Source organism: Choloepus didactylus, chromosome 6 (assembly GCF_015220235.1).
Source record: "Choloepus didactylus isolate mChoDid1 chromosome 6, mChoDid1.pri, whole genome shotgun sequence".
Taxonomy (NCBI): domain Eukaryota; kingdom Metazoa; phylum Chordata; class Mammalia; order Pilosa; family Megalonychidae; genus Choloepus; species Choloepus didactylus.
In genome coordinates, this window is record NC_051312.1 from 119117677 (window position 1) to 119144999 (window position 27323).

General features: G+C 36.6%; 1 protein-coding gene across 1 annotated transcript in view; it reads left to right on the forward strand.

Moving 5' to 3' along the window:
* The window catches only part of DYNC2H1 (dynein cytoplasmic 2 heavy chain 1), a 419160-nt gene that overhangs the window by 151563 nt on the left and 240274 nt on the right, over positions 1–27323 (forward strand). Inside the window, exons 59-63 of the mRNA XM_037841237.1 lie at positions 133–254; positions 15987–16073; positions 18669–18795; positions 20199–20340; positions 20883–20992. Of these exons, the coding sequence (XP_037697165.1) occupies positions 133–254; positions 15987–16073; positions 18669–18795; positions 20199–20340; positions 20883–20992 (588 nt within the window). The remainder of the gene's footprint in view (positions 1–132; positions 255–15986; positions 16074–18668; positions 18796–20198; positions 20341–20882; positions 20993–27323) is intronic.

Here is a 27323-nt window from a genome sequence, read left to right on the forward strand (position 1 = left end):
TTGTTGTAAAACTAAAGCTTCAACATTTGGGGTACAATATTAAAGAAATACTTAATTAGCATGCATTTGAATTAACTTTGTTTCTATTGAAGTGAAGTTATGCTGTTGGATAATTTGTAATGGATTTTTCAGAATGCAAAGCGTGCCAGTACTGCAGCTGCACCTTTGGCTGCCTGGGTTAAAGCCAATGTCCAGTATTCCCATGTCTTAGAACGGATTCAGCCTTTGGAAATTGAACACGCAGGATTAGAATCGTAAGTGGAATATGAAATATACACAATCCTAATCTTTATTGTGACTGATTTGGTGAGTTAGTTATATTATTAATACTTATTTAGGATTATTATGTGTTTCTAAAAAGGCAACTGACAATATTAAAATAAAAAGTATGAATGAAAAGAGAGAAAGCAATTAGAATGACAGAGAGCAGAACCAACTGATTTTTTTTTCTCTACTGTTGTGTTGTTGGAAGGATAAGTTGGTAGAAATTCCTCTAGAAACTTTTGTAAAGGAAAAATATTAAAATATAAAAAGAGGGGTTTGGAAATTTAGGGCTTTTATATTTGTTTTCTCATTCTAAGTTCTAGGACATTTTCTGGGAATGTTTGACTTTTGGGGCTTAAAGTTCCAACTTTCTAAAGATGCCAGGTCAGCACTATATTTTCTCATTTTGTTATAAATGCAGACTAAGAGGAATGTTATGTTCTTGACTGCTCAATTCTTGCCATTATATATTGACTTCCTGCTCAGGGAGGGATTTTTGACACCTTAGGGTATTAATTGTCTCAATATAATTACATCAAATTTTGTGTTAAATCATATTAAATGTTTATATTTTTTGGCTATACAAATTTTTCACAACTGAGCCAATATCATGTTTTATGAGTATTTTTTCTTTCTTGTACACCTTTATGCTATTCTTAACCTTAATAATGGCTTCATTTTTCAGTTATTTTCTTCTGTTTACATATCACAAATTTATTTGCAGACTTTCTGTCAAAACTATAAAACATATTTGTTGACCTGTGCATTCTATTTATTTTTTCCTGGCGTTATACCTCCTGGAGACTTTCGTCCATTCCAATCTGGGTTAGTTCTTCCCTAGGGCTGCTACTTCCAGCTGATATCTTGGGTCTTCTTTTCACTATTATTCTGGGAATTACCTTTGTCACTGTTCTGTATTGTATCCCTTTATTATGAAGCCCCTGTCTTTCTCTTTCTTAGTTCAGTCCCTCATTTTTCTATAACACATCCTCCATAGTAGCTTCCTAAGAAAGAGTGTATGGGAAGGAAATTTTTTTGAGATCTTGCGTGTCTAAAACTATTTTACCATTGTATATGGTGAATAGTTGGACTGATGTAGAATACTAGGTTAGAAATAGTTTTATCTCACAATGTTGAAGGCGTTATTCCAGTGCAGGAGTTCTTAAGGTGTGGTCCCTGGAGCAGCAGCAGCAGCATTATCTGGAAACTTGTTAAAAGTTCAAATTCTTGAACTCCATCCCAGACTTGCTGAATTATATATTTTAGAGAGTGAGGCCATGAAATCTCTGTTGTGACAAACTTCTAATGTACACTAAAGTTTGAGTTCTCTGCTCTGCTATCTTCTAGTATCCAGTGTTGCTCTTGAAAATCTAATGCCATTTTGATTCCCAGTGTTTTGTATGTTGCCTCATATTTTTTCCTTTGGAAAATTTTAGCCTTTTTTTTTTAATGTCTGGCATTGTGAAATTTTATAGGTTTTTGTGGCGTGTACTCATCACTGGCTACTTAAGTTTAGAAATTCATGTCTGTCAGTTCTGGGACAGTTTATTGTATTATTCCTTTGATAATCCCTTCCTGTACCTCCTATATCATTTGGAATTCTTTTGACTGTTTATCAGTAGAAACACAACTCAAAATGTCTTTAGATATAAATTAACATGTTTCAGTACAGGAAGTTTGAAAGTAGGTTGTAAACTTAACCAAAGATGTAAAAGACCTATACAAAGAAAACTACATAACTCTACTAAAAGAAATAGAAGGGGACCTTAAAAGATGGAAAAATATTCCATGTTCATGGATAGGAAGGCTAAATGTCATTAAGATGTCAATTCTACCCAAACTCATCTACAGATTCAATGCAATCCCAATCAAAATTCCAACAACCTACTTTGCAGACTTGGAAAAGCTAGTTATCAAATTTATTTGGAAAGGGAAGATGCCTCGAATTGCTAAAGACACTTTAAAAAAGAAAAACGAAGTGGGAGGACTTACACTCCCTGACTTTGAAGCTTATTATAAAGCCACAGTTGCCAAAACAGCATGGTACTGGCACAAAGATAGACATATAGATCAATGGAATCGAATTGAGAATTCAGAGATAGACCCTCAGATCTATGGCCGACTGATCTTTGATAAGGCCCCCAAAGTCACCGAACTGAGCCATAATGGTCTTTTCAACAAATGGGGCTGGGAGAGTTGGATATCCATATCCAAAAGAATGAAAGAGGACCCCTACCTCACCCCCTACACAAAAATTAACTCAAAATGGACCAAAGATCTCAATATAAAAGAAAGTACCATAAAACTCCTAGAAGATAATGTAGGAAAACATCTTCAAGACCTTGTATTAGGAGGCCACTTCCTAGACTTTACACCCAAAGCACAAGCAACAAAAGAGAAAATAGATAAATGGGAACTCCTCAAGCTTAGAAGTTTCTGCACCTCAAAGGAATTTCTCAAAAAGGTAAAGAGGCAGCCAACTCAATGGGAAAAAATTTTTGGAAACCATGTATCTGACAAAAGACTGATATCTTGCATATATAAAGAAATCCTACAACTCAATGACAATAGTACAGACAGCCCAATTATAAAATGGGCAAAAGATATGAAAAGACAGTTCTCTGAAGAGGAAATACAAATGGCCAAGAAACACATGAAAAAATGTTCAGCTTCACTAGCTATTAGAGAGATGCAAATTAAGACCACAATGAGATACCATCTAACACCGGTTAGAATGGCTGCCATTAAACAAACAGGAAACTACAAATGCTGGAGGGGATGTGGAGAAATTGGAACTCTTATTCATTGTTGGTGGGACTGTATAATGGTTCAGCCACTCTGGAAGTCAGTCTGGCAGTTCCTTAGAAAACTAGAGATAGAGCTACCATTCGATCCAGCGATTGCACTTCTCGGGATATACCCGGAAGATCGGAAAGCAGTGACACGAACAGATATCTGCACGCCAATGTTCATAGCAGCATTATTCACAATTGCCAAGAGATGGAAACAACCCAAATGTCCTTCAACAGATGAGTGGATAAATAAAATGTGGTATATACACACGATGGAATACTACGCGGCAGTAAGAAGGAACGATCTGGTGAAACATATGACAACATGGATGAACCTTGAAGACGTAATGCTGAGCGAAATAAGCCAGGCACAAAAAGAGAAATATTATATGCTACCACTAATGTGAACTTTGAAAAATGTAAAACAAATGGTTTATAATGTAGAATGTAGGGGAACTAGCAGTAGAGAGCAATTAAGGAAGGGGGGAACAATAATCCAAGAAGAACAGATAAGCTATTTAACGTTCTGGGGATGCCCAGAAATGACTATGGTCTGTTAATTTCTGATGGATGTAGTAGGAACAAGTTCACTGAAATGTTGCTATAGTATGTAACTTTCTTGGGGTAAAGTAGGAACATGTTGGAAGTTAAGCAGTTATCTTAGGTTAGTTGTCTTTTTCTTACTCCCTTGCTATGGTCTCTTTGAAATGTTCTTTTATTGTATGTTTGTTTTCTTTTTAACTTTTTTTTTCATACAGTTGATTTGAAAAAAGAAGGGAAAGTTAAAAAAAAAAAAAAAAAGAAAAAAGACAAACAAGGAAAAAAAAAAAAAAAAACGATGTAGTGCCCCCTTGAGGAGCCTGTGGAGAATGCAGGGGTATTCGCCTACCCCACCTCCATGGTTGCTAACATGACCACAGACATAGGGGACTGGTGGTTTGATGGGTTGAGCCCTCTACCATAAGTTTTACCCTTGGGAAGACAGTTGCGGCAAAGGAGAGGCTAGGCCTCCCTGTATTTGTGCCTAAGAGTCTCCTCCTGAATGCCTCTTTGTTGCTCAGATGTGGCCCTCTCTCTCTGGCTAAGCCAACTTGAAAGGTGAAATCACTGCCCTCCCCCCTACGTGGGATCAGACACCCAGGGAAGTGAATCTCCCTGGCAACGTGGAATATGACTCCCGGGGAGGAATGTAGACCCGGCATCGTGGGATGGAGAACATCTTCTTGACCAAAAGGGGGATGTGAAAGGAAATGAAATAAGCTTCAGTGGCAGAGAGATTCCAAAACGAGCCGAGAGATCACTCTGGTGGGCACTCTTACGCACACTTTAGACAACCTTTTTTAGGTTCTAAAGAATTGGGGTAGCTGGTGGTGGATACCTGAAACTATTAAACTACAACCCAGAACCCATGAATCTCGAAGACAGTTGTATAAAAATGTAGCTTATGAGGGGTGACAGTGGGATTGGGAATGCCATAAGGACCAAACTCCACTTTGTCTAGTTTATGGATCGATGTGTAGAAAAGTAGGGGAAGCAAACAAACAGACAAAGGTACCTAGTGTTCTTTTTTACTTCAATTGCTCTTTTTCACTCTAATTATTATTCTTGTTATTTTTGTGTGTGTGCTAATGAAGGTGTCAGGGATTGATTTAGGTGATGAATGTACAACTATGTAATGGTACTGTAAACAATCGAAAGTAAAAAAAAAAAAAAAAAAAAAAAAAAAAAAAAAAAAAAAAAAAAAGAAAGTAGGTTGTGTCCACGGTGGTTAATTAAGTACCTCAATGTTGTCTGCATTTCCTGAGCATTTTGGGGTTCTGCTTCTTTTGTTTTCTTTTCCTGCAGGCATTTAGCTTTTATTTTTCCTTTTATTTTCTTTTGTGCTCTAATACGTCAGTTATTACCTTTCAAAGTTTTATTGAAATTTCTCTGTTGAAATTCTTTTCTATTTCATTCTCTTTAAACTTGTTTATGTATACTTTTTTTATTTCCTCAGTTTCATCTTAGTATGGTTTTAGAAGGCATAGAAGATAAGTGAATATGTTTAATCTACCATTTTTATCCAGAAATCTATATGCACAAGTGTTATTTAGTATAGACTCTTAGAGATGGAATGACTAGGTCAAAGAATATACTTTTTTTTTTTTTTTTGAGGTTGTTCACATATCGTACAATTATCCAAAGATCCAAAGTGCACAATCAGTTGCCCATGGAACCATCATACAGCTGTGCATCCATCACCACAATTAATTTTTTCCCCAATTTTTAGAACATTTTCATTACTACAGAAAAGAAATAAAGACAAAGAAGAAAACTCAGTTCCTCCCCTACCCCTAACCACCCCCTCCATTATTGACTCATAGTATTGGTATAGTACATTTGTTACTATTTATGAAAGGATGTTGATATACTGTTAACTGTAGTACGTAGTTTTCGATAGGGTATATATTTTTCCTATATACCCCTCTATTATTAGCTTCTAGTTATAGTGCCATACATTTGTTCCAGCTCATGAAAGAGATTTCTAATATTTGTACAGTTAATCATGGACATTGTCTACCACAAGATTGACTGTTTTATATATTCCCATCTTTTAACCTCAAACTTTCCTTCTGATGGCATGTTTGACTCTAAGCTTCCCCTTTCCACCACATTCACACACCATTCAGCACTGTTAGTTATTCTCACAAAAACATGTTATCATCACTTCTGTCCACTTCCAAACACTTAGTTTCAACCTAGTTGAACATTCTGCTCATAATAAGCAACCGCTCCCCATTCTTTAGCCTCATTTTATATCCTGTTAACTTATATTTCCTGTCTATGTGTTTACATATTATAATTAGTTTGTATCAGTGAGACCATGCAATATTTGTCCTTATGTGTCTGACTTATGTCACTCAATGTAGTGCCTTCAAAGTTTCTTCATCAACCCTTTTTTTTAAGAGTTTTGTTCACCCACCATGCTTTCCATCCTAAGTAAACAATTGATGGTTCCCTGTATAGTTACATATTTATGTATTCACCACCATCGCCACTATCTATAAGGAAATCTCCATTTCTTCCACAAAGAAGGAGGAAGAGACAAAGAAGGTAGAGATAAAATAAAAAGGAAAAGAAAGAAAGAAAAAAACATGACAGTTAAAAAGCAACGAGGAGAAACTAAGATGGCGGCTAGGTGAGACAGGGCAAAAAAAACACCTCCGTGAAAAACACTAGATAAAAACCAGAAAGTGACCCAGAATACCAGTTACAGTGATACGCCAGCTGGATGAGGTCTCCTAGTACCACAGGGGCCGTATACTTGGTGAAACTGGGAGTCTGCATTCTGAAATGAGTGAGTAAGCTGGCTGGAAGACCCACAGCCGCGCAGCGGTGAGGGGAAGCCAGGGGTTGGCATTTGGAGACTGGCTGGTTCTTTAAAAAAAAAAAAACAAAAGGGAAAAACCCAGAAGTGGCTGCAGTTGTGACAGTGGAAACCACGCAGTAAAACACAGCAAGAGGGGGCTGGGCTGGCCTCTCAGTGTCTGGCCTGAAGGATAGCCTGCTGCAGATACCCTTGGGACCAGGGGAGTGGAGAGGAGAGCCAGAAGCAGAAAGAAACTCCGCGGCTAGCAGCTGGCTCCCCAGAGGGCTGGATAAACTCCTTCCCGGGGCCATGCACACAGCCCAGAGCCCCCCCATTTGTCCCGGAGCTGGGAAGGAGGAACTGTGCGAGGAGGGGGGGCTGAGATGCCCTATTCGGCCATCTTTGCATCAGGCTGAGAGCGCCCCTGCACGGCCTGGCAGCCCGGGGCTTCCCTTGAGGGACGGCGTGCACTGGTGACGTAGAATGGCATTCCCTCAGCAGAGGTCCTGGAGGATCACGGCTGGGAGGGGGGCCCGCTCGGAGAACCCAGGGACGCTACACCAAGTCTGGTGGTTTGTGGGACAGCGAGAGAGAGGGTCTGGGGCTGAACTGAAATGAAGGCTTAGACTCTTGTCGTGGCCTTGAATCTCGGGAACCTGGGGGATTTGAATATTAAAGCTGCCCTTCCTCCCTGGCCACCCGGACACACTCCCCACGTTCAGGGTGGACAGCTCCAGCAACAAACCAAAAACTGAGTTCTCCAACTGAACCCCACAAGAATCGTTTCCCCACACACCGCAGGGACAAGGTTGAGAACTGACTTGAGGGATATAGGTGACTCACAGACGCCATCTGCTGGTTAGTTGGAGAAAGTGTACGCCACCAAACTGTTTCTGAAAAATGAGATTGGTTTCTTTTTTTTTTTTGCAACTTGAAAGAATCCTATCAAGCAAACCAAATGCTAAGAGGCCAAAAACAACAGAAAATCTTAATGCATATGATAAAACCAGACAATATGGAGAATCCAATTCCAAACTCCCAAATCAAAATACCAGAAGAGACACAGTACTTGGCTCAATTAATCAAAGAACTACAATCGAGGAATGAAAACATGGCAAAGGATTTAAAGGACATCAAGAAGACCATGGCCCAGGATATAAGTGATATAAAGAAGACCCTAGAAGAGCATAAAGAAGACATTTCAAGAGTAAATAAAAAAATAGAAGATCTTATGGAAATAAAAGAAACTGTTGGCCAAATTAAAAAGACTCTGGATATTCACAATACAAGATTAGAGGAAGTTGAACAATGTCTCAGTGTCCTAGAAGTCCACAGAGCAGAAAATGAAAGAACAAAAGAAAGAATGGAGAAAAAAATCGAAAAAATCGCAATGGATCTCAGGGATACGATCGATAAAATAAAACATCCAAACTTAAGACTCATTGGTGTCCCAGAAGGGGAAGAGAAGGGTAAAGGTCTAGAAAGAGTATTCAAAGAAATTATTGGGGAAAACTTCCCCAACCTTATACACAATATAAATACACAAAGCATGAATGCCCAGTGAACTCCAAATAGAATAAATCCAAATAAACCCACTCCAAGACATATTCTGATCAGACTCTCAACTACTGAAGAGAAGGAGCAAGTTCTGAAAGCAGCAAGAGAAAAGCAATTCACCACATACAAAGGAAACAACATAAAACTAAGTTGTGACTACTCAGCAGCCACCATGGAGGCAAGAAGGCAGTGGCATGACATATTTAAAATTCTGGGAGAGAAAAATTTCCAACCAAGAATACTTTATCCAGCAAAACTCTCCTTCAAATTTGAGGGAGAGCTTAAAGTTTTCACAGACAAACAAATGCTGAGAGAGTTTGTGAATAAAAGACCTGCCCTACTTCAGATACTAAAGAGAGCCCTGCCAAAGAGAAACAAAGAAAGGAGAAAGAGATATAGAGAATTTTAACTGACATATATAGAACCTTACATCCCAAATCACCAGGACACTCATTTTTCTCTAGTGGTCACAGATCTTCCTCCAGAAGGGACCATAAGCTGGGACATAAAACAAGCCTCAATAAATTAAAAAAAAAAAAAAAAATTGAATATACTCAAAGCACATTCTCCAACCACAATGGAATACAAATAGAAGTCAATAATCTTTGAATTGTAACTCCACTATTTACTTCCTACATGATGTAAAATACACAAACTCTAATGACAAATCAGTGTTTTGTACCCAATGTAAAATATGTAATTTTAGACAACTATATAAAGGTGGGGGAATGGAGGAGTATAGGAACATAGGTTATATGTCCTATTGAAGTGAAGGTGGTATCAAAGAAAAACAAGATTGTTATGGATTTAAGAGGTTAATTTTAAGCCCCACAGTAAACACAAAGAAACTATCAGAGAATATGACCATAGAGATGAAAAGTAGAGTATGGGTTAAGAGAAATGGCGGAAGGGGCAATGGGAAGTTACGAAATGAGTGTAAGGTTGCTGTTTGAGGTGAAGGGAAATTTCTAGTAATGGATGGTGGGAAAGAGCATTACAACATTCTAAAGTTGATTAATCCCACTAATGGAAGGCTAATGAGGGGGTGGAATGGGAAGATTTAGGCTCTATGTATGTTTCCACAATTGAAAAAAAACAAACAAACAGTCTAACTAGATGACAATTGAATGCCAAGGATGAACCTGGATGGGATTGGAGGATGGAGGACAGGAGGCTCAAAGGGACACAATTGAGACATAAGGAAAAGAAAATACAGAATGTAAGCTTTGTATCATTGTTGAATCTCTTGTACTTCTTAGCTGTGTTAATGGGATTGCATAAAAGAATGTTCTTGTTCATGGGAAGTGTATATGTGAATTATAGTGTTTGTTCAAGGATGTGTGCAGCTAGCTGTCATATGTTCAGAAGACAGAGCAACAGATGATGGATGATAGGGAGGGAGGGAGGGAGGGAAAGAATAGCGATGTGACAGCATGTTAAAGTTGGTGGATTGGGCTATCGGGGGAGGGGGGTCCGGGTGTGATGGAGTTCTGTGTATGGGGTTAGTTTTGTTTTTGCAGCTGTTCCTATAACTTTGAAATTATTTAAAAAAAAAGAAAAAACAAAAGATAAAATTAAACTGAAGTAGAATAAAAGAGTCAACAACGTCACCAATGCCAAGAGTCCCATACCCCTCCCTTATACCCCACTCTTATAGGCATTTAGCTTTGGTATATTGCCCAGTCTGAGTCACTAAAGGCAGGTGGGATTTGGAGCTGCTGTGAGGTTCAGCTGGGGCCTGTTTTGGGGCTTGGGGTGGGGATTCTGGCCAGGGTGTTTGGGGTGGGGGGATCTGTTTCCCTTTCTGTAGTGGATTCTGTTAAACTCCATCTGCCTGGCATTTTGTTAGGAATGTCCGATTGGAAAATAAAGACTACTTGAGTAAAGAACAACAACAACAACAACAAAAAACACTAAAGGAAGTATAATACAAAGTTTCTATTAATTATAGTCTCTAGTTTGCATTGATTGTGTTTTTTCCCCAATACCACCCTATTTTTAACACTTTGCAAGGTTGACATTCATTTGTTTTCCCTTATGTAAAACATATTTGTACATTTTATCACAATTTTTGAGCACTCTATGTTTCACTGAGTTATGCAGTCCCAGTCTTTATCTTTCTTCTTTCCTTCTGGTGTCCCACATGCTCCTAACCTTCCTCTTTCAGCCATACTCATAGTCATCTTTGTTCAGTGTACTTACATTGCTGTGCTACCGTCACCCAAAATTGTGTTCCAAACCTCTCACTCCTGTCTTTTCCTATCTGTCTGTAGTGCTTCCTTTAGTATTTCCTGTAGAGCAGGTATCTTGTTTACAAATTCTCTCATTGTCTGTTTGTCAGAGAATATTTTAAATTCTCCCTCATATTTGAAGGACAATTTTGCTGGATATAGGATTCTTGGTTGGTGGTTTTTCTCTTTCAGTATCTTAAATTTATCTCACCACTTCCTTCTTGCCTCCGTGGTTTCTACTGAGAAATCCACACATGCTCTTATCAAGCTTCATTTGTTTGTGATGGGTTGCTTTTCTCTTGCTGCTTTCAGGATTCTCTCTTTGTCTTTGACATTTGATAATCTGATTATTAAATGTCTTGGTGTAGGCCTATTCAAATCTATTCTGTTTGGGGTACACTGCGCTTCTTGGATCTGTAATTTTGTGTCTTTAATAAGAGATGGGAAATTTTCATTGATTATTTCCTCTATTATTGCTTCTGCCCCCTTTCCCTTCTCTTCTCCTTCTGGGACACCCATGATGCATATATTCGTATGTTTCATGTTGTCATTCAATTCCCTGAGACGTTGCTGATGTTTTTCCATTCTTTTCCCTCTTTTCTTTTGTGTGTAGGATTTCAGTTGTCTTGTTCTCCAGTTCCTGAGTGTTTTCTTGTGCCTCTTGAAATCTGCTGTTGTATGTCTCCATTGTGTTTTTCATCTCTTGTATTGTGTCTTTCATTTCCATAGATTCTGCCAGTTGCTTTTTCAAACTTTTGATTTATAGCTTATGTTCACCCAGTGTTTTCTTTATAGCCTTCATCTCTTTTGTTATATCTTCCCTGACCTCATTGATTTGGTTTTGATTTTATTTAGCATATCTCTTTGAAAATCTTTACTAGTTTGTTTCATTAAAGTGAAACAGGAAGAACCTAAGATGGTGGCTAGGAGAGACAGGGCAAAAAACACCTCCGTGAAAAATACTAGATAGAGGTCAGAAAGTGACCCAGAATACCAGTTCCAGTGATGCACCAGCTGGACAAGGTCTCAGTGATGCACCAGCTGGACAAGGTCTGCTAAAACCACAGGGACTGTGCAATTAGTGAAGCCAGGAGTCTGCGTTCTGAAATGAGTGAGCGAGCCTGCTGAATGTCCGACAGCCATGCTGCGGTGTGGGGAAACCATGGGTTGGCATTTGGAGGTGGACTAGTTCTTTTTTTAAAAAAACCCAAAAGTGGCTGCAGATCCTGCAGTGAGAACCACACAGTGAAGTGTGACAGGAAAGGGCTGTGCAAATGCCTCAATATCTGGCATGGAAGATAGCCTTTCGTGCACCCACTGCTAGTTGTCTCAGAGTGAGAAGGGCAGAGGTGAGCTTAAAGGGGAAAAAACCACGCCCCTTGCAGCCATCTTCCTGGCAGGTTGGGAATGCTCCTGCCCAGCGCCAGAGCCACAGCCCAGAGCTGTGCCAAGGGATCCAGTGTGACAGGAAGTGTTTCTGGCAACACCGCGCACACTCCACAATATCGGGTGTGGACAATAGTCTTTCGTGCACCCACAGCTAATTGTCCCAGAGCTGGGAAGACGGAGCTGAGCAAAAAGGGGGAAATTAACATGCCCCATTCAGCCATCTTTACAACAGGCTGGGAATGCCCCTTCACAGCCCGGTGTCCCAGGGCTTCCCTTGAGGGATGGCATGCACTTGTGGCGTAGCACAGCCTTCCCTCAGCAGAGGCCCTAGAAGGGCATGGCTGGGTAGAGGAACCCACCCAGAAATCCCAGGGACCCTATGCCAATACCAAGGACTTGTGGGTCAGCAGCAGAGATAATCTGTGGCGAGACTGAAATGAAGGTTTAGACTCTTGCAATAGCCTTAAATTTCCAGGAACACCTGGGAGATTTGATTATTAAAGCTGCCCTGCCTCCGTAACTGCTCAGACACACGCCCCACATTCAGGGTGAACAGTACCAACAACACACCCAAACTTGGTGCACCAATTGGACCCCACAAGAACCAGACCCCCACACACCACAAAGACAAAGCTGGGGAGAACTGACTTGAAGGGAATAGGTGACTCACGCATGCCATCTGCTGGTTAGTTAGTGAAAGTGTACGCCACCAAGCTGTAGATCTGACAAATTAGAGATTGGTGTCCGAATAATCCTTCATATCCTAAAAGAACCCTGTCAAGTAAAGCAAATGCCAAGAGCCCAGAAACAACAGAAAATTTTAAAGTGTATGAAAAAACCAGATGATATGGATAACCAAACCCAAACACCCAAATCAAAAGATCAGAGGAGACACAGTACTTGGAGCAATTAAGCAGAGAACTAAAGACAAACAATGAAAGCATGGCACAAGATATAAAGGACATGAAGAAGACCCTAGAAGAGCATAAAGAAGAAATTGATAGAGTAAACAAATAAAATAGATGACCTTGTGGAAATAAAAGAAACTGTTGACCAAATGAAAAAGATTCTGGATACTCATAGTACAGGACTAGAGGAAGCTGAACAATGACTCAGTGACCTCGAGAACCACAGAATGGAAAATGAAAGAACAAAAGAAAGTATGGGGAAAAAATCGAAAAAATCGAAATGGATCTCAGGGATATGATAGATAAAATGAAACGTCCAAATATAAGACTCATTGGTGTCCCAGAAGGGGAAGAGAAGGGTAAAGGTCTAGAAAGAGCATTCAAAGAAATTGTTGGGGAAAACTTCCCAAACCTTCTACACAATATAAACACAGAAAACATGAATGCCCAGCGATCTCCAATAGAATAAATCCAAATAAACCCACTCCAAGACATATTCTGATCAGACTCTCAAATACTGTAGAGAAGGAGCAAGTTCTGAAAGCAGCAAGAGAAAAGAAATTCACCACATACAAAGGAAACAACATATGACTAAGTAGTGACTACTCAGAGGCCACCATGGAGGCGAGAAGGCAGTGGCATGACATACTTAAAATTCTGAGAGAGAAAAATTTCCAACCAAGAATACTTCATCCAGCAAAACTGTCCTTCAAATTTGAGGGAGAGCTTAAATTTTTTCACAAACAAATGCTGAGAGATTTTGCGAATAAAAGACCTGCCCTACTTCAGATACTAAAGGGAGCCCTACCTACAGAGAAACAAAGAAAGGAGAGAGATATAGAGAAATTTAACAGACATATGGAGAACATTACATCCCAAATCACCAAGATACACATTCTTCTCTAGTGATCACAGAACTTTCTCCAGAATAGACCATAGGCTGGGACGTAAAACAAGCCTCAATAAGTTTAAAAAAATTGAAATTATTCAAAGCACATTCTCTGACCACAATGGAATACAAATAGAAGTCAATAACCATCAGACACTTAGAAAATTTACAAACACCTGGAGGTTAAAAATGAGGGGGAGATGAAAACATTCCCAGATAATCAAAAGCTGAGGGACTTCATCACCAGTAGATCAGTTCTATAAGAAATGCTAAAGGGAGTTGTGCAGGCTGATAGGAAGGGACACTACACAATTGACTGAAACCACATGACAAAATGAAGATTTCCAATAAAGATCACATGGTAAATATAAATACCAATACTACTGTATTTTTGATTTGTAACTCCATTATTTACTTCCTACAGGATCTAAAATACATAAAGTGTAATGGTAAATCAGTGGTTTTGGACTCAATGTAAAATATGTAATTTTTGACAAGAACTACATAAAGGTGGGGGAATGGAGGAGTATAGGAACATAGTTTATGTGTTCTGTTGAAGTTAAGTTGGTATCAAAGAAAACAAGATTGTTATAGACTTAAGATGTTAAATTTAATCCCCATGGTAAACACAAAGAAAGTATCAGAGAATAGGATCATAGAGATGAAAAGTAGAGTATGGGTTACGAGAAGTGGGGGAAGGGGTAATGGGGAGTTAATAAGAAAAGAGTGTAGGGTTTCTGTTTGGGGTGAAGGGAAATTTCTAGTAATGGATGGTGGGAAGGTGATGGCATTGCAACATTGTGAATGTGATTAATCCCACTAAATGGAATGCTTGGGAGGGGTTGGAATGGGAAGATTTATGCTGTATATATGTTTCCACAATTGAAAAAAAAGACAGTCTAAATAGATAATGACAATTAAATGCCATAAATGATCCTGGATGAGATCTAAGAATAGAGGAGAAAAGGCTCAAAAGGACACAATTGGGACATAAGAAAAAAATGAAATATAGAATGTAAGGTTTATATCAATGTTAAATTTCTTGAACTTCTTAACTATGCTTAATGTGATTACATAAATGAATAGTGTTGTTCATAGGAAATGTATATGTGAATTATATTATTTGTTCAAGGATGTGTGCAACTTGCTCTCATATGTTCAGAAGACAGAGCAATAGATGATGGTTGATAGGGAGGAAGAGAGAGAGGGAAAGAAAGACATGGTAAAGTGACAAAATATTAAAGTTGGTAGATCGGTGTATCGGTGGAAGGGGGTTGGAGTATGCTGGAGTTCTGTGTATGGGGTTTGTATTATTTTTGCAACTATTCCTGTAAGTTTGAATTTATTTCAAAATAAAAATTAAAAAAAAAAGTGAAACAGTATCTCAACTCTAATTTGAGGTGTAAGTTTGTTTCTTTGCCTGGGCCATGCTTTGTTTTTCCTGGTACAGATTGTAGTTTTCTGTTGTCTAGGCATCTGGTTTCCTTGGTTACCCCAGTCATATTTTCCCAGACCATAACAGGTTCAGGTCTCAGAATGGGGTTATATTCAGGGTGTATCTTAGAGGAATGACAGACTTTTCTGTGAGGTTTCCATTTGCTTTGCTTTTCCTAACCTGACCAGCAGGTGGTGCCTGTCAGCCTGTCGCTCCCAACTGCTGTAAGGAGGTGTGGCCTCCTTAGTTTCTCTTTTGATTGTTTTCCCCCAGGCTCGAGTCTGGTTCTGAAGGGAAAGCTGGGCCCCCACCTCCTTACTCTCAGGGATGATACACGCCCTAGGAATTTATTATTTGCATTTGAATAGTCTCTCTGACTCTGTTATCTCCACCCGTGTCTGGGTCAGAGCTCTGCGAACTGAAAATGGCTGCAACTCTCTCTTCTGAGCCCCTCATGTTGAGAGAGAGAAAAAGGGACAGAAATCCCTCTTTTGGAGCCAGTACATGGCCCCCCAGTTTCACTCGTAGGCCAGAGGTAACACCTGGTCTTCTGGGCTCCCCCTCCCAGTACAGATGAATCTTCTGGTTCACTAAGAACCTCTGTCTGCTTGTTGTGGGTTTATAGCTTGTATTCAGCAGTCTACATTTGTTAGTTACAACCCCAGTTGGAGCTCAGCTGAGCTATATTTGCTTGCTAGGAGAGTGCTGCTTGCTCTCTACCACAATGAGGTTTTGCAGGAAAGCTTGCTGTGGGAGGAGGGGGCTCGTGGCGCGGTTCCATGGTTTTTATTTACAGATTCTGTGCTGCAGTCTCAGGCATTCCTCCCAATCCAGGTTGGTATATGATGTGTCGACAGTCATGGTTGTCCCCCAGCAGTTATTCCAGATTATTTACTAGTTGTTCCTTGTTGTTTAGTAGTTGTTCCAGGGGAATGACTAAATTCCACTCCTCTCTATGCTGCCATTTTGCCCCTCCTCCCTCAGGTGGTCAAAGGATACACTTTTGATTTTAACATTGCTTTTGAATCAAAATTTAAGCAGTTATTGTAAATAGTGAATTACTGAGCGTTTTCAGTGTGATTTATATACTGCAAGATTATAGTTTAAGGTGCTGCTGCTGCTTTATTGTTAATGTCTGAAATAGTGACTTATAAAAATGAGTTTTATTTTAGGAATTTGAAGAAAACTGAAGACAGGAAAAGAAAACTAGAGGAGCTTCTTAACTCTGTTGGTCAAAAAGTATCAGAACTCAAAGAGAAGTAAGTTAAGTTTTAAAATGTATTTTATGTATTTGAAAACATATACCTCAGATGGTTTTTTACTTTGAAAATCTTAGATACAATCAGTGTTTTCACTCCTTTTTGGGTCTATTACTTTAAAATAGGGAAGGAGTATAAAAAAATATAGAAGGCACGCCTTTAAAAAATTTTTTTTGATAAGAAAAAAGCCTTTTAATAGCTTTTGTGTAGCTATCACCATATATATTCCAAAGTGTTGGTGGGAAAAATGTGCAAGAGGAATGGAATATAATGAGTTTAGGATGAGAATTTTTCATTTGGCACTTCCATTTCTTTCTTATTTCAACTTTAAGCTTTTAGATTTCATGCATATATTGTTTTCAAAGTTATAATTAATTTTATAGCCTTTTAATGGATTATTTATGAATATGATTAATATTAAAGCCCTTTATGTACCTCTGAATCCCTGTGATTACTATTTTCTATAGTCTAGAAAATATTGGTCTTGGAATTATTATAGATATGGAAACATTTTCCTTTAAAAAGGTTGGAAAGCTGGAGAATATGTGATTAAGTATAGTATAGGTCATAGTTTATAGTATAGGTCATAGTTTGCTTTCATTTTTACGAGACCGATTCTTTTCAAGTGACAGAACTAGCTTGCCATGTTTCCTTTCTTTTTTGAGGAAAGACAAAGTAATTGTTTGTGCAAAAATTTTGTCCCTATGTTAAAGAAACATTTATTAGATTTTTCCATACATTTATAAAGAAAAAAGCAAACCCTAAAAAAAGACCATAGACTCAGAAGCCCAGTGTTTTCAATTTTCCTAAACAATATTTATGTTAGAAATACAGGTAAGAATCACATCATTTTCTTCCAGGTATAATCAGAGAATGTAATGTATTCTCTCTATCACAATCAGTACTTTATATTTAGGTAATTCCCAAATATTTGTTGAGTAACTATCAACCAGTATTAGATCCTAGATTTGTTTAATTCCGTAAAGTTCTTGTTCTTAACTACCATACCCTACTACCCATATTTTGGAAGGATCATTAGAAAAACCTTTGGAATTAACTTTCAATTTTAAGTGAAATAGAACAGCATTTTCTGTTATAGAACTATTGTCAAGAATGAATTAAAGCTGATCAACATTCTTTTTCGTATCATGGTCCTTAATTAACATTTAATTTGAAATTAATTGATTCCAGATTGTGAGTGACAGTTTTGTTTCATTGTATGTCAATAAGGAACAAGGGTAAATAATTATGATCTATCAATTTTTAAATTTAAATTTGACATAATTAAGGAGGTGTTTGCCATTTTTAATACAGCTTGTATAGGACATGCAAGACATAACTTAATTCATCACATATTTATTGCAAAACCATGTATAAGGTGTAGTTGGAATTGTTGAAGTGAATAATGATGTAGTCTCTGTTTCCAAGTTCTAGAGCAGTACTGTTCAATCGAATTTCATGCAATGATAGAAATGTTTTATAATCTGCACTGTCCAATAGTGTAGCCCCAAGCTGTATGTGGCTACTGAGCACTGGAAATGTAGCTAATATTCCTGAGGAATTAAATTTTTAATTTTATTTAATTGTAATTAATTTAATTTTAAGTAGTCACATGTGGCCAGGGGCTACCATATTATACAGTACAGTCCTAGAGTCTTATATTTAGGAGAGGAAGAGGCCACTTAGAGAAACAATGACATATACTGTAAAATTCATGGAATTCAATGGCAGACACACCTATATATGAAAATCAGATCCTCTTGATTGTTGATGAGACATTTTGCACTAAGTTTCTATATCTGTAAAATGAGAATTATAATACTTATTTTGACCTCTTGTTCTGAAATTTAAATGACATGCTTCCTACCCCCCCTCCCTCCTTTTTTTAAATCATGCTAGGCACAATCCTGGGCATATTGTAGACATTTTATTACATATTTATTGAAGGAATAAGTAATTATATAGAATAATATTATTATATTTAATAAAATATACAAGTGTTTTTCAGGCAAAAATAATTTTAAAGAATTGTAAACAAACTGGTGAATGGGCATAGACATTCTATGTATATATAATGGACTGGAGATTTGAGGTGTGTTTCAAAATTTTATTTATAGTTTTGGTATGTAGGTGTTTGAGGGGGTTGGAGTGAGAGTTAAGATAAGGATAAGGGAGGGGTTGGAAAACATTCTAGGCAAAGGTAACATCCAGAAGAAGGGAACAGGAGATAGGGATAGGGAATTTTTTGTGAATATAAAAGTCTTTTAATGTTGACATAGTTTTATGGAATTGAAATAGAATGAAATAAAACTAAAAAGGTAGATTGGATCAGTCTTATGATAAGGCCTTGAATGCCATGTTGAGAAATTGCTTCATGGGGTCCCTGTCAGATTTTTTGAGTTACAGAATGCTAAACTAACTATATGCCATTGTTATATGTGTCTGTTCTTTCAAGGATGTTTTGTACACAAATACAGTATTATCATTAGTTAATTAAATTCTCATATAAAAATTCACTTTACAACCTAGGGATAATTTCATTAAATCTTTTCTTAAATCCTTTTTGCTTTCATTCAAATTTTAATATTTTCATAGATTTCAGAGCAGGACTTCAGAAGCTGCCAAACTTGAAGCTGAAGTAAGCAAAGCCCAAGAAACAATAAAAGCTGCAGAAGTCTTAATTAATCAGCTTGATAGAGAACACAAGAGATGGAATGCACAGGTTTGTTTGAGAGAGAAATCATGAAGCATCTTCTTTTGAAACACAGGGAATCTATAGTAAAATGTACTTTTTAAAAATGAAAGGAGAGAAGATAGCCTTCAACATTCATCTGGCTCAAGATAAGTGATTTAGATATAAATGGCCATTATGTGAATTCATCTTTAGGCAAAGTATAGGAATGGGTTTTAAGCAATTCAACCTATTATTATTATTATTATTACTATTATTATTATTAAGTTATCTATGTTATTGAGAGAAAAGGGAAACAAAATTAGTTGATGGGAAATTCAGTATTCACTAGAAATTATTTGTACTTGCCTTCACTGGGACAGTGATCTTAGGATTTGACCCTTTTGGCTATTTATTATTAACTGTTGTCTAGACCACCCAATAAATATTGACTGTCTTTCTTTAATATTCCCATCCTCAGTTCTTTTCTTTGCAACTATTCCAGGGTTATCTCATCCATTCTAATGAGTATCACCTATACCATGATGATAAGAGCTGTATTTCTAGAACACTGAGTTTTAAATTCATATTTCCAACTACACTTTAGATATTTACATTTAGTTTTCTTTTAGGAACTCAAACCCAACATGTCTAAATTAATTTATTCTCTTCCCAAATCTCCTTTAATTCCTAACTCACTTAAGGCATCTTTCTTCTAGGCATCAAAACTAAAAATGTAGGGGTAGTCCTGGAGTCTTCCTTTTTACTTATATCCATTCGCAAATATCTCTCATATATGTCTTCTTATCCTTAATAGCAATCCTTTTCCTTTTCTCACTTGGATTTTCCTAACTTGTCTCCCTCTCTCTCTCCCTTTCCTTGGTCCATCCTTCATTTGCTGGCTGAATAATCCTTCTAAAACCTGGTCTCATTTCATCACCCACTGTCCTGCTTAAACAGTTCAGTAGCTCATTAGTGCCAGGGGTCAAAATTAGAAGCTCCTGTTCATGGCATGTAAAACTTCACAATCTGTCTTCAATCAGCTCTACCTATCTCTTTTCATTCCACCTCTGTATTTCTATTCTTTCTGCTCAATGTGCATTAGTTACACTGAACTTTTCTCTAATAGAGTATCCATGCTTTTTCTTTGTTGTGTGCCTTTGCTGATACCCTCTCTGTCTGTTAACTGTGTTTTATAGAGTGATGCAAATTCACAAAACTAAACTGTTATTGGGGTGACAGAAAGGTTGGCTTTCTTTAGAATCGTTAGGAATTCTTATGACCAAAAATAGATCTGTTTCTACAAAATATCTTGATTTCATACATTTTGTTTATCACGGTAGGGTCTGAGGTTCAATAAGTTTTTTTACCCCCACAGTCAAAACTCCAATTTATGAAGTTGTCCGTTTTTTTTCTTAGAATGTATTCATGCATACCTTCTTTTTCTTTGTTAGGTTGCAGAGATTACAGAGGAATTGGCTACTCTTCCTAAAAGAGCTCAACTAGCTGCTGCATTTATTACATATCTTTCTGCTGCTCCTGAGGGTTTGAGAAAAACCTGTTTGGAAGAATGGACCAAGTCAGCTGGCCTTGAAAGTTTGTATTTAGTTATTCAAGAATTTGTAATTTCATGAATTACATGAAATTAAGTGTACCTTTTGGTCTCTTAATTTTTTTAAATGAGGAAATTTTTCTCTAAGTTAAGCTATTTCATATTTGCCCAATTCTACAAATGTTCTAGGAATTGTTTTGCTCTTACGATTCCTTTATTTCTAAAATCACCCTGTAAAACTGATACCACTGAATTTTGTTTGCTATTGCATGAATACAGTTAAACTTTTTATTACTTTTATTTTTACAGTTATTTCATGCATTAGGTTAGATGTCAGAACTCCAAAATTCCTTAGGATATTATAGTTATGAAATGTTCACTCAGTAGAAGAAACATGATGTTATTGGGTTCCATTCTTTTGAACTTTTTTTTGATACCTTTTTTTCCCTTGGCTTCTGGTGCTAAATGTGGAAGAATGGATTTCATAGGACTTTTATTTCAGAATTTTCAAATATTTTTATTTCCTTCCCTTTGTCCAGTACAAGAACATTGTAATGAAGTATTAGTAATGTCTTTACCTTTTCAGAATTTGATCTGAGGAGATTTCTTTGTACTGAAAGTGAGCAGTTAATTTGGAAAAGTGAAGGCTTACCATCAGATGACCTTTCCATAGAAAATGCTCTTGTTATCTTACAGGTAATTAATCAATTTAAATTTTCTCATTAGAGATATTTTCTTTTGAAGCTTGCTGTAGGAAATGCTTTCTTCAAATTCCTTGATTTTCAGTTACACTTTTCTTAATTACATGAAAGTGAAAATACTTTTCAAATGAAAATTTCAACTAGTGAATCTATAATTTTTAGTATAATTTATTTTTATCTTAATATACAGGTGAAAATTAAAGTGGCATTATTTTCATGAGGGCAATATATTCTAAAGTGGACTTCCTAATAGTAATAGAAATATTTCAGGAGTAGCCAATTCATTTGGTAGCATAGTTCTTTCATCTGGAGTATATGACACCAGGGTTTGTAGCTCTTTTTTAGATGTGTATAGTAAGCCTTTATACATTTTATGTCTTGCAAAAGAAAAAAAAGAATACAAAGTGAAGATGAGATAAGTTTTGTGTTTATTATTGATAGCTGACTGTACTTTGGCTCATAATGTTGGTGTCTTATCAGTAGCGAAGAAGTTGTTGAACACAGGTTGAATATTTTTGCCGTCTTCTATTTTGATTTGGCCTGTTCTTTAATTGATTTTTCAGACATTCTTCATCATCATTTTTCACACTGGAACATGAATCTAGAACTCTGACTATATGCTTTTATCGTATTTGTTTCTTTCCCAAGATTTTGTAATCACCTCTCTTCCTGTTTCAGTAACTTAAGGAAACTATCATTTGCAGATTTTAAAAATAACACTTTGTAAATTCTTTTTTCATTCCATAAGAAATAAGGGTGGCAAGCCTATAGAAAAAATATATTTATTAGAATAATTTTTATGTTTATCAATGACATTAATTGAAAATATCTGCTTTTGTATTCTGAATGGTCTTTCCTTATAAACATGGTAAATGGACTATTAAATGAATTTTAATAATAATCATTTTTTTTTATTTAGTATTGCCAAATTTCCTGCGGATAAGTAGGTGCATATATATATATATGACAAAAAGAAAAACCATTTGGAAAAACTTGTTAGGGTAGTTACTTATTTTGTTGAAATGAATTTGCCATTATGGTCACGACTATCTCAATTCTAAGGTAGTCTATATTTAGAATAACTTGTAGTAGTTAAGGTGTGATTAGCACCTGAAAGTAGCATGTTATGAATCCAGTCATTAATATTACCATATGATATGTCTGAAATTATATCTGTAAGGAGAATTAAAGCAAACTTTAGTCTGGGCTTCTGGCAAGTCTTTCTTCAGGAAAGGTGGTTAGATATGGTAAATAAGATGTATTTCTGTTTTAGAGATTTATTACACCACCTCATTGGCTATACTAAGGCTTTTCTGAGATCCTGCCTTTCAGTGTATGCTTTCCAGATGCCTATAGTTATTCAATAATTTTTTGGTGCTAAGAAAAAACTCTCATGTCCAAAATTCATTCCTTTGTTGGTCTTAGAAAGATGCTTGAAATTCTCATATTTGGGTTATGCTAACTCTTGAAATGCATATATTGTCTGGGAGAAGATATAATTAAATCATTATCTACCATTGACTTTGTAACAAGAATTGATTTTATTACCTTAGCAGAGAGCTCATTTTTTTGTCCTGAGGAGTAGGGGAAAAAGTTGGCCAGAGTAAGCATATGTTGTAGATTTCCTGGGTTATGGTTGATACCTGTTTTTCCCATGTAATTATTAAAAGTTCTTTCACTCTCAAAAGTACCCTGGTTTGTACAATAAGTAATATGGTATGTCTAATATTAAGGGACTCAGAGGATAATAGATAATATAAAGCAATTAGAAACTATGGGTAAGGTATGAGTGAAAAGCATCTAGAACAGACATGGAAAAGATGATTAATTTAAATTTCACAGACTTTGTAAGTTTTTCTTTTGTAAACATATATTAGATATTTGTTTTTAAATTGTTTATGGGTAGTTCAATGTCAAATTGGTTCTTTTAACCACTCAGAATTTCTGAGATCCTTTTTTTCTTTATTCCATTTAGTGTATATTCAGGAAATGCAAACTAATTTGATAATAGCTAAAGAATGTAAAATTATAAAGGTAAATCCTGTGGGTAAAATTCTTTAAATAAACTCCTAATAATAATAATAATAATAATAATAATAATAATAATAATTAATAATAATGAACCCTTATGTGGTACTTACTATGTACACATATTACTATTTGAGTTAATATATGTAAAGCACCTAACCACTTAACTCATTTAAGTCTCAAATCAACCCTATCAAGTCAATACATTTTTAAACCCTTTTATAGATAAGGAAATTGAGGTACAGAAGGATTACTTACTTTCCCAAGGTCAAATTGCTGTCAACTTTTACAGCCAGGATTCAAACTCAGGCAGTCTAGTTCCATTCTGTGCTCTAAAGCTGTCTTGTATAGATATATGTGTGTGTGTGTGTGTGTGTATCTGTGTGTCTATGTATGTGTTTGCATGTGCTTATCCTATTTATTTTATACTGTTACTATAAATCTCCTTAGCTAACCAAGAGATAGGCTTTTGTTTTATTTATAAAATGTTTTTGCTTTTATTCCACTGAGGTAATAAAAATAGAAATAAAATTATAGAGACTCTGCTAAATGTTTTAAAAATCATCTGTTTCAAAAATATCCCCTGCCCAATCTTTTTTTTTTCTTCCAAGTTAAGAAAAATTAAAGTAGATATTGTGTACCTCTAGCATTTGACCTGTATGTAGGATACTTTTATCTGGAGCGTTTCTGGCAGTTCAAACTCAATCTGACTTTAAATGAATTCATCATTATTTATATTTTTTTGTCAAGAATCATTCAGTTGCAAATGACAGAACATTTAAGCAAAAAAAAATAATTTATTTGTTTAAGTAACTGGGATGCTATTCAAATGATGCTACCAGGATCTCTCTCCATCTTAAGAGATAGATATACTCTCAATGAAGTTCTCTCCAAATGGTGTTAACTATTGGTGACTCCAGGCTTTCCGTTACTGAAATTTATGTTCCCAGACTAAAGATGTGTCCTGTCTCCCAGCATTTATGTAAACCCCCCAGAAGGATTCTGATTATTTAGCTTGAGTCGCTTGCTCACCCCCTTGGTACAGTGGTAGGTGATGATAACCTCATCAGATATCCAGTGAGTTGAGGATGCAGGGCAGGCAAATGTAGCTTTCTACTATAATAACCATTTCTCTTTCTCCCCTACTCCCTATAACCTGCTTTTCTTTTATTTCCTATGACTGGAGATGTCACAATTTTGACCTAGTAATGGAAACTGCAAATTGAGTCATTCTCACTATGTCTGTTTAATTTTCATGCATAGTTGTTCACCAAGTCTTGTCAAAATCTATTTCTCTAAAGTCTTATGAATTCATCCTGTTCTAACCATCTCCACTACTGTTAGCCTCATGTAGGCCTTCATCATTTTGCACCAGATAAATACATTATTATACTGGCTGGTCCCTTGCCCTCAGTGACTCTTCCTCTACTGCTGTTGAATCTTTCTAAAATGCTAATCTGATCATGATATTCCTTTAATTCATATACTTCCAAGGCTTCTCATTTATGTAGTATAAAAATTTCATTGTCCTTACATATAGCATAAAAAGCTCTTTATGATCAGACTCCTGCTTACTACTACCATTTTATATGCTTCATCTTTACTCACGCTTTTCACTCCAACTATACTAGGCTATTGGTACTTTTTTCAAATACTTCAAGCTGTTTTATTCCTCTTTTCATCATACTGTTGTCTTTGCCTGAAATGCATTTTCTACTTCTTTGTCTGGCTAAGTCCAGTTCTTCTTTCATGACTTAGTTTGACTGAAATTGCTTCTTAATAAGTTTTTCTCAACCCCTATGATCTTCTTATAGCACCTTGTATATTCCTTGATTTATGGAATTCTCATTTTTGCTGCTTTATTAGATGTGAAGTCATTGAGGGTAAGGAAATGTATCTTACTAATTTCTGTATCCCTCACACTATGTCTTACCTTACTAGTTATACAACATATGGTAGATGAATGAATGAATGAAAAATCAACATTTTTTAAGTCTATTAGTTAAATGTAGAGTTTAATTACATATAATCATGAATGCAGAGCTACAAAGTACAGAGATCTACTTGCCCAAATCTCTCTGGAGAACTAAAAATAAGATGAATACAAACTTGTAAGTACTCTGAAATTCTTAAGCTTATTTTCTATGCAGAAAACATGATGCTTTGAAACATTACCTTCTTTTTTCTTTCTTTTTTCTTTTTAACTGCATCAGATCATTGGTTTGAAATCATGGGTAAGAACTTTTTTTTAAATTTTAAAATAGTTATTTTTGTGGTTAGGGAAAATCTAGTAGACTTGCAAAATGTTTTCTATAGAATGCTAGCATAAAATTAGATCTAACAGTAGGACAGTAAGTGAAGCCTCCAGGAATGGAAGCTGGGTAAAGATCATACAGTGATGTAACGTGGGGATAGGGGTGATAGGTGTAGTCCAGCCTGGGTGCAACAAAAATGGAGTGCATTATCTGTAGAGAACTTCAAAACCTGATAAAGCTGATTTAAAGTCAGTCAGCATTTTATTATCACCATGTGTTGACAATTTGAAACAATGACAGTAATAAAATCCTATTCGTCTGTGGAGTAGGTGGTCCCCATCCTCTCCCTCCCCCTTGGTATGCCTTTGAGATAGCATATGTGTTCTTTAGCTATACCCCAGTTCTGTGTCTTCATTCTGACTTTTGTGTGTCATATTACCCTTCTAGCACACAATTTCATTATATATTTCAATTAATGCTGAAAATTTAAGGAAAGCTAGGTCAATCATTGTTATTTAAATCTGATTTACTAGACAGCAGTGATTATTAGTTGACTTTTAAATTTATCCTATATATACAGAATTGGATTCCTTTCATCTGCTAAGTGGCATTATATATTTATAGGGCATTCTCATTGGTCACTGTTTCTCTGTTTTAGAGTTTAATTAATGCAGGACATTCTATAATGAATTTAGTTCCTAGCTCGTTAGACCTTAATCTATGTAATTTTTTCCTTTTGGACAATCCTTCTGTAATATTGCATACATTTTTTGGTTTTTTTTTTTTTTTTTTTTTTTTTTTTTTTTTTTTTTGGTCTGTTGAATAGCTGGTGCTTTAATGAAGTTTTTTTTTAATTAAATTCAGTTTTATTGAAATACATTCACACACCATACAATCATCCGTGGTATACAATCTACTTTCCACAGTATGATAACATAGTTATGTGTTCATCACCACAATCTATCTCTGAACATTTTCCTTACATCAGAAAGAACCAGGACAAGAATAAAAAATAAAAGTGAAAAAAGAACACCAAAATCATCCCCCCCGTCCCACCCCATTCGTCCTTTAGTTTTTATCCCCATTTTTCTACTCATCCATACACTAGATAAAGGGGGCGTGATCCACAGGGTCTTCACAATCACACTGTCACCCCTTGTAATCTACATTATTATAAAATTGTCTTCAGGAGTCCAGACTGCTGGGTTGGAGTTTGGTAGTTTCAGGTATTTACTTCTAGCTATTCCAATACATTAAAACCTAAGAGGTGTTATCTATATAGTACATAAGAATGTCCAACCAGAGTGACCTCTCGACTCCATTTGGAATCTCTCAGCCACTGAAACTATTTCGTCTCATTTTGCATCCCCCTTTTGGTCAAGAAGATGCTCTCAGTCTCGCGATGCCGGGTCCAGATTCATCCCCGGGAGACATATTCTGCATTGCCAGGGAAATTTACACCCCTGGGAATTGGGTCCCATGTAGGGAGTAGGGCAGTGAGTTCACCTCTCGAGGTGGCTCAGTTAGAGAGAGAGAGGGCCACATCTGAGCAACAAAGAGGTTCTCAGGGGGAGACTCTTAGGCACAATTATATGCAAGTTTAGCCTCTCCTTTGCAGTAATGAGCTTCATAAGGGCATGTCCCATGATCGAGGGCTCAGCACATCAAACTGCCAGTCCCAATGTTTGTGACAACATCAACACCAGTCCAGGTGGGGAAGTCCAACACTTCTGCACCTTCCCCCAGATCCTCGGGGCTGGGGAGGGGGAGGCTGTAAATATATTTTTTATTATCTGCCCAAATTACTCTGGGATGTGTCACTATTTCACTCCAGCCTATACTAACCTACCGTATCTCACTTCATATTCAAAGTTCCATGCAATTGTGGTGTTTGAACAAACTGACTGTAGAGTTGTACCGTTTAGAGAATTTAGATCCTGTACCAAATAGATATCTCTTCCCTTGGTCTCATATGGAAGTTGAAGTTTTAAAACACAGTCAGTTTCGACCTTTACCCTTTGGCCTGGCTTGCCCTGGTCTTAA